General features: G+C 40.6%; 1 protein-coding gene across 1 annotated transcript; it reads left to right on the plus strand.

Annotated features, from left to right (window-relative positions):
* The first annotated feature begins 1,830 nt into the window (after positions 1-1,830).
* Positions 1,831-7,902, plus strand: LOC139466902 (uncharacterized). The gene is made up of 3 exons (XM_071248628.1): positions 1,831-1,849; positions 5,434-5,625; positions 6,515-7,902. The coding sequence occupies exons 1-3, from the start codon at positions 1,831-1,833 to the stop codon at positions 7,900-7,902; spliced, it is 1,599 nt and encodes a 532-aa protein (XP_071104729.1).
* The last annotated feature ends 748 nt before the right edge of the window (positions 7,903-8,650 follow it).

Here is an 8,650-nt window from a genome sequence, read left to right on the forward strand (position 1 = left end):
TGTTTTAACAGGACAAAGCTCCACCGTACACAGCTCGTGTCACGGTAGACTACCTTCATAAATAACGTTTTGCCCTGGCCGTCGAGATCTCCAGATTTCAACCCAATCGAACACCTCTGGGATGAACTCGATCGACGTGTACGTCACCGTCAGAACACCCCACAGACACTCCCACAACTGGCCAAAGCATAACAAGCAGAATGGCGCAGAATTCCGCAGGACAGAATTGGTACACTTATCCGATCAGTGCCAAGGAAATCGGGGCGGTCACACGAGATACTGATTTCAGTGCAACCTTGTGGCCTTAGGTGACATGACAATGAACAATTTTCAATACCTTTGTACAACGACAACATGTGACAATCGAGCTCCAAAATTTCATATTTGTATCTATGATATCCAATCAAATATATCACCTTTTTTAGTTACAATAAATTTACTAAAAATCTACCTGTGCGTTTCTTTTTTTGAAGAGTATATATGCTTGACGGTGAACCTTTCATCTATTTTAAGCAGATATTCTTGGGTAAACCGACTGTGGCCAATACGACATCGTCGTAAAACGACCTCATAATGTCTTGACTGACAACCCAAGTCGGTATGACCGATTGTTATTTTCAATTCGTGAAGTTTATTGATTCCTACCTTGTCGTCCCATGTCTATTCCATGAGATCCCGAGTATACCTTTTGGTTGTTGGGTTGAAGTCGCTGTACGGGATAAGGAGTGGGGATAATGCTTTTGTCAAGAGCTGCTTTAGCTGCAGCATCAGCTTTTGAGTTACCTGTTATGCCTGCATGACTTGGTAGCCAGAAAAAGACGATGTCACATTGGCCAGTAGAAGGCTCATTATACAGTTCGAAAGGATGATTTGAGGAGACCCTTTTAAGTGCCTGAAGGCAAGACAATGAATCTGAGAAGAGAAGGACAGCTTTTGATTGGTTGTGCTGTTTAATATAGGTTAAAGCTGTTAGGATAGCTTTGGCCTCAGCGGTGAAGATTGAACTATACTGAGTCAAATTAAAAACTTCACATATTTTAAAAGTAATTCCATATATGATATACAACGGACAAATATATCAGAGAAGGTAATTGTTATTCATTAATGTCCAAAGAAGGATTTTAATTAACGGTGGTAACCATAATTTGTTCCAAGCACCTACGGTATTTGGTAATAACATCAACAGTTTAAATCATCAGTTCCAAGCACGAGAATCTGATGGCACACAAGTTCAGTAGCGTGTGTGGCCACCATGTGCGTTGCCACACAACGCCTCCGCATGATGGTGCATGTGAACACATGATTGGGAAGACGACGACATTGTTGCTGCAAAATGGTGCCAAGATCTTACAAATTCTGTTGTTGGTTCTGGAGAGTGCGCAGATTTCTGCCAAGAGCATCCCAGACCTTGACGGCCAGTCCATGACGTTGACTCCCGCATTCTGAAGGAAATTCCTTGTCAAAATTGCTGTGTGGGGTCTGGCATTGTCGTGTTGGAAACCGAGTCCATGTGCTGCCATAAAAGGCAGAAGTTCTGGTGCCAGTACCTGGTCGCGGTAAGCAGCAGTGTTGAGGTTGTCACGGATGACAAGAAGCCTGGAACGTGCATTGCCACAGAAAGCACCCCACACCATGACACTTCCGCCTGGAACTCTGTCAACTTCCTGTACACAACACGTAACGTTCATGACGGCGCCTCCACAACCTCGCCCTACCATCAGCAAATCGAAGATTAAATCTGGATTCATCACTGAAGACGACTTGATTCAATTCGCTGTGTCCACAATTGACGTTGGCGTCTGTGTAATTGAGTCAGAATCGACCCGCAGTATGGCCGTCGTGCTTGAAGGTGAGCAGTTCTCAGACGGTTTCGAACAGTTTGCGCACTCAGTCTACCCCTAAACAGTTCATTTCTGGTTGATGTAGCCGTCAAAAATCGGTTACAGAGGTGACGTAAGACAATCTGACGATCCTTTGCAACTTCAGCTACGGGCGTTCCCGTCTGCAACATGCCGATGGCACGTTCACGTTGCACATTTGAAAGGCGTGGCATGACCAATGGCCGTAAAGACTTTTGTTTTCTTGTGTTTTTTCTCCTTTTTTTAATGACTGCTAACAAGTATGGCTGAAAACACGTGAAGTATTATGGCCACGTGACCAGTTGCACGTGAAAAAACACTTTTGCCACTATAATGCTGTGCACATGATTTTGATCGATTCACCTGCACAAAAACGGTTGTTATCTGCAGACAATACGTGGCCATTACTGTTTAAATACACAATATAAGGGCCCACAATGATAACTGGTCAAAATGTTAAAATTTAAGGATTGTGAAGTTTTTAATTTGGTTCAGTATATTATCTGAGATTCTTGAGGAGACAGTTTTGATCAAAGGATGATGGCAACTTTGCCACCATTTTTGGACCTGTCTGTAAAAATGGATCTGTGAGAATTATATTTTGTTCGTAATTGGTTGTATTCTTGTTGATATACCAATTATATGCCATGTTTGAAGAAGTTAGGTGCCGTGTCTAGTTTAAAAGTTATGTCGATTATACATGTAGATGTTTGGTCGGAAATCCAACATGGCCGTCAGTACCGTGGTCGTAATAGAATAGAGATATAATACACTGGGTGACGGGAGGATGTTGTGAATCACTTGAGGTGTGACTTGTGAATATTTCATCATCAAATAAAGTACCTTAGGAACAGTACATGTGTAATGTTTAGTTGTCAAGTATGATCGTATCAGTAGCTCATTAATCTTCATGGTGAACAAGGTAAATTCATGACAAGGTTTTCAAAACTCAAGTTGACAAGGAATGGATTTATTGATCGTCCAGCTGATATTTTGTAGGAATTGTCCCAGCTATGATGTATCTAAATATCTCACAAAAGCTTGATCAAATTTTAAACATTGCCTTCAAGGCAGTCATACTAAAAACGTCATTTTTGATCATTTGCATTTCTGCATGTTGATTATGGATTTTGATATGCAGCAAGCATGTGGTCTTGGGAATAAGAAATACATTTGCCTGTCAGCTGTGACTAGCCATGACCAGATATTACCTTTGGCTTTAGAATTAGAGCATAAGTGAAAATGCTGCCATGGGCAATAATGATAATAATGATTAATATGTTCATGATAACTCGAAGGATTTAATGTTGGTCAGTGAAACACGTACACGCCACCATTAGAGCGGGGCCCAGATTGGAAAAGGTCGCAAATAACATATTTGGAAGGCCAATGTCAGTGAAGGTCATTCGTAAAGTGTGCTTCCCCGTTTCATTACAATGTATTCATCATCTGCTGATATGTGTTAAATATGATGCATGTAGTGGTAAAATCATTTGAATACTTATGTATTAATTATTGATGGAAATACTTTGATATCCGAGGACGGTAACTATGTTCTACTTTTTTATGGAAAGCATTATGTGCTATCTCTTCTTTGTCACACTGAATTGAACAAGGGAACTCATTTTTGGTCTATTTGCTGGGCAGATCTTTTGAATGTTCTCTAAATACGTGTCACTACTATTGAAGGTCACATTCATCCTCAAGATCATAGGTTAGAAAATGTTTATGTTCGCATTAATCAAGAATCGTTCACTGTAGTTGAATGCAATTTGATACATACCATCCTATGGGTGGGTGGGGATGGGAGTTTGAGTTGGTAAGGTTTTGAGGGATCTGCATTGAAGGTCAGGGTCCCTGGAATGGCCTTTCAAAAGATAATGACCCTCTGAACCAACCCGCTATTACATCTTTGTTAGAGTGAGCATCCATGTTTACTACTAGAAATGACTAAGCATGTTATTGGCATATACCTTTCTTATCTAGAGACATAGGAGTTTTTGGTTCCTAAGTTGTCTTGTAATTTTTCCTGCAGGCTGTTAAATTCTTACACATTTTGTAATTAACCAAACGTGATGCCAATAAATGAGAGCTAAACTATAAGCTAGAGCCATATGACAAAGTTGTACTAAGTTAGAAAACATTGAAGGTCAAAGATGAACCCCACTTAGGGTTAAAGTAGGCTTGGAAATTAATCCTAAATGGGTAGCCCTTTGTGGCCATATCCAATAATTACTGATCGGGTCACTTTTTAAGCTATTGACATAATGCAGCTCTTTCTTCAGGAAGATATTAAAATTCAACATCATAATGCTAACTAATATTTTATCTTGTCTTATCAAAACAGCCTAATTTATACCTACTTTAAGGTGACTAATATAGTTTATACACAGGAACAAAATGATCACACTTCACCGTATTTTAATACCACCCTCAAAAGCACTCGAAAGGTTTTTTGAAACGTACAACCACTGTGAAATCTAGGATAACACAACCACTGTAGTATATGTGGGGGACTAAGTAGTCACAATATGATATTTGTGAGGGTGCTTTTCATGAATGATTGTGTATGCCGTGTATAATACAAGTATGAAAAATGAACTTTGTTGTTCATCAATCCTTTCATGCCAAGTGAGAGTTTGAAATAATTTGTTGACACTCTTTATATAATTCCCTCAACTGTCAGTCTCAGTGCTAAATGGATTGATTTTCCACAGACACTAATGTTTCAACACATATGCAGAATATTTAACGCAAAATGACTGCTGAGTGATATTTCTGAAGTAAATAATATAACTAAATTGATATTACGGGACTGCCTAAAAGTCGGGCCAGGAAAATCGGACCGGCTGGGCCAGTGGGTGATGTTAAAGTGAATTGCGGAATATTTAAAACGAAATATGCAAATAACTCCTCAAATGTACACAAATGGCGTGTCAACTTTGTGTGGTTAAACCATCACAATGAGCACATCTAAAATACGCTTTCACCAACAGCCCAGGGATCAGATATTTAAGCGAATTTAGAATTGGAATCAATGGTTAAAGGAAATAACCATGAACAGTGAACTGCAGCATCCTTGACGTTGAGTCTCGTGAAGTTCCGGGGGTAGAATAAGTCTTCAGCAACTTATGCTTGACGTAAAAGGCGACTATGCTTGTCGTAAGAGGCGACTAACGGGATCGAGTATTCAGGCTCGCTGACTTGGCTGATAAACGTCATGATATCCCATTTGCGTGGATCGATGCTCATGATTTCAATCACTGGATTGTCTTGTCCAGACTTCATTATTTAAAGACTGCCGTCATATAGCTGGAATATTGCTGAGTGTTGAATTAAACAACAAACAAACGTTGACGATGACAGGTTAGATCCCAACAAAACACGTATGTGTGAGATAGGGGTTGTTTTCTTTGGGGTTTCTTACTGCCATCATGAAGACTATAGTGAAAGTATAAATAGGGAAGTCTTTAGGAATGAATCGGATTACAACAAGCGTTAATTGGATTATCAGTATGAGACAGTATGAGACACACAAGGTTTCTCTCTGAGCAATTGTTTTGAATCTCCTCAGATTATGAAGGACACTCAGTTGTAGACTGCGGCTTCCCTCCATATCAGGACGGTGCCATGGTCGACTACGTCAAGACGACGTTTGGTGCTGAAGCCAACTCATTCTGCGTGAAGGGGTATTCTTCATCGGGCACCGGAACATCCGTGTGCCTGTCTAATGGAACTTGGTCACAAACAGACTTGGTTTGTACAGGTGAGTGATTCTACTTCATACAAAGCATTGGGGCTGAAAAGATTCATCAACGTATCGGTGCATCGAAACGAATCACTATACGACTATCATATATAAAACAATGCATACATACAATACACGATATAGACAAAAGAAACACGAATACCATACATGCATGTTGGTTATTATATGATGAATTACTCATATTCAATATATATTCACAAACGAATATATTGTTATGTTTTGGGGACCGACGCTCATGGCGCATCACATGTGACGTCATAGATCCATAACTCGAGATGCACCATTTGTCGAACGTCTTATTTGTTTTAGCGTGTAAAGTTCAGCATATCGTGATAAGAATAAAGACACTTAGTGGTAACTTTTGACTTATTGTTAGTTTTTTCATGAATAGGTACACATTGGAAACATCTCTTCTTAACGTACATACTTCTCAATATATTTCTATGGTTGGCGTTTCTTTTGGCGCTGGGTATATAATAACAAACAGTATCAAAACTATTCGTCAAATTCTACTTTCTGATGACATGAATAAAGCGCTCTGAAGCCATTGTTAGTCTTACTGACTAAGATTTACTACAGTGTACATTGCCATTGTCAGTAAAGTCATAAGTATTATAAAGCTTGTTCAATCGTCTGAGACGAGGGAATCCGCTCAGCAGAAATGTATCCGTTGGTCCGTGCCAGGATCTGCTGATTGTAGGTCATCGTACTGATAATAATTATTGGTTTGTCAGCACCACGAAATTTCACGAAATTGGTAAACGTCTATCATTTTGGGCTCTCCTCCCATTGTGATGAGCTTCATGTATAACTGCTATTTAAAGAAGCGTTAATACAAAGTTGATTGTTATATGTTTCAATGAGCTGCGTGTTGTATATATTGCAGCACGGTCTCACAGTACATGGCAACGGGTGGCCAAGACAACAGCATCAACTACGCCGATTCTCCAGAGATTTAAGTTAAATGCTCAAATTTCCGCAGCCTGTAAGCCTAAACTCCGCGTCAAAGCTGATTTTAAACTTTCCACCAAAGTTATGGACCTCCATTCAAACCACGTCGAATCGTCGAGGAAAATTTGGGGCCAGTCGGTAAGAGGGTTGAGTAAATCGTCCTGGGACTCCTTTGAAATATTCCCTAAGCGTGAGTTCGAGCTGTTTCTGCCGGACGCACAGAATACTCATTTGTCAGTGGATGACGAAGGGAACGCCAGGAAAAACAGGTATGATGGAGATTTCGTTTGGTTTGTGAAAGACGATCAGTGCGTATCCACATCCTCTGCCAATGATATAGGATCTGTTCTGACCAGTCTGTTTGAAGGGGAAATCGATCCTAACTTTGATACGTACGAGGTAGATGATAGTAACAGTACTGTATATGGGCAAGTAACCGGTCATACGTCCCATGATTCACAGCCTTCATTCATGATCCCTTTTTACTGGTTTGTTAAAAAACAAGGTACGTCGGGGAAAGTAGATATCATAAGATGGTATGTTGCAGGCGGATTTCTTAGTGTGGAGCCACGCTCCGCTACCATGCCCTGGTGTCCCGATACGTGTTGGCACCATGCCTTTGACACAAGGGCCTCATCCTCAAACAAGGACAAACATATCCGTCATCTAACCAACGGGGTACAGCATGGACACAACATCATGGTTAAGGTTGGAAACGTGATAGCAAAGGCACGGGAAGTAATTCTACACGACGGCCACGTGACTGTAAGTATCAAAGAATTCTGGGTACCATCTGATAAAAATGCTTTCTCATCCGGGTCTCGTCAAGCGTGGATCATGGCTTCAACGACAGGTCGCGATGTTCAGTGCATCCACGTTCCTGAGTCCGCTGTCGTCGAGGATGTAACAGAGGGTGGGAAACCCTCCATCTGGTTTCTAGACACACGACAGTGGGATAAAGTTTTCACCATAGACGGGACCGGGGCTGTGCTGTCTGGGTCAATGTCAGATTTGTTAAATAAGGTCAATGAAGTGAGATCACTCCGAGTTGGTGTGCTTCACACAAATGGCATGTACAAGGCTTTGGAGGTGGACGCTGTGGATGTTTCAAGCACAGGTCACATAGCAGGGGATATTATCCACAACGTAGATTTGGTGTTAGGCCAAGGAAATGACTTCCATTTTACGGACACATGTGGCGTGGTATCATCCATCATAACGACAGAGGGCATCTACAAGATGTATAGATATAACATTGGGTTCGCCGGAAAGCACAGCATAGTCAATGACGTGGCAAAAATTGATTGGTTCATTGAGATGTAAAAAGGTGTACTTTGACGTATGCACACAAGTACAATATGGAGGATTTTATATGCATAAAATATTCAAGCCATACAGAAAATAGGCTTAGACGTGTTTTCTAATCCTTCACACTAACTTTAACAAATGTGGAATAACATCTTTATTATGGGGACAGTCAATTTAATTCCCAACGAATCTGTAAATATATTTTAACCTAATAATGGTGTCGCGAGCAAAGGTTCAAATTCCCGGGCGTGAATGCTGTTGACGTGAGTATGTGGGTAACACTGCAGAAGTCTCGGCTCCGGGGTTTTTTGCTTAAAAGTTGTAAAACTGGTGATTCTGACTAGTTTTATATCTGGTGCCTTAATCTAAAAAAACAAATTCTGTAAATCATATGAACCCTGTGAGGAGGCTTCAACAACAAGGCCACCCATTGACCCTGTATACAGTATTATGATGACCTGCAGTCAAGCATCTACCATATTTCCTCTAATAATCGCCACGACTACCTTCTCTCTGGATGCTTTTTTATATTCTCAGCAGACTATTTCTAAGTCAGGTTACGCTGACCAGACATGACGTAGAGCTCACCAGGAATGATGACCGTCTATTAACAAAGGAAAGGGTCAATATAAGGTGATGAATTTGCATGGGTATTCCAACTTGAGCACATATAGCATAATTAATATTTATTGAACACTGTGTAAGTGTTATTTAAAGTATATCTGTTCGTAAGATCCCATATGAAGCCAATACCGTGCGTGCA

Source organism: Haliotis cracherodii, unplaced genomic scaffold (assembly GCF_022045235.1).
Source record: "Haliotis cracherodii isolate W230 unplaced genomic scaffold, xgHalCrac1.p SCAF_19, whole genome shotgun sequence".
NCBI lineage: Eukaryota > Metazoa > Mollusca > Gastropoda > Lepetellida > Haliotidae > Haliotis > Haliotis cracherodii.

Bases quoted from the DNA above. Each gene is read 5' to 3' on its own strand.
- LOC139466902 (XM_071248628.1), top strand. The intron at 5,626-6,514 runs GTGAGTGATTCT...TATATATTGCAG, and splicing joins AACAGACTTGGTTTGTACAG to CACGGTCTCACAGTACATGG.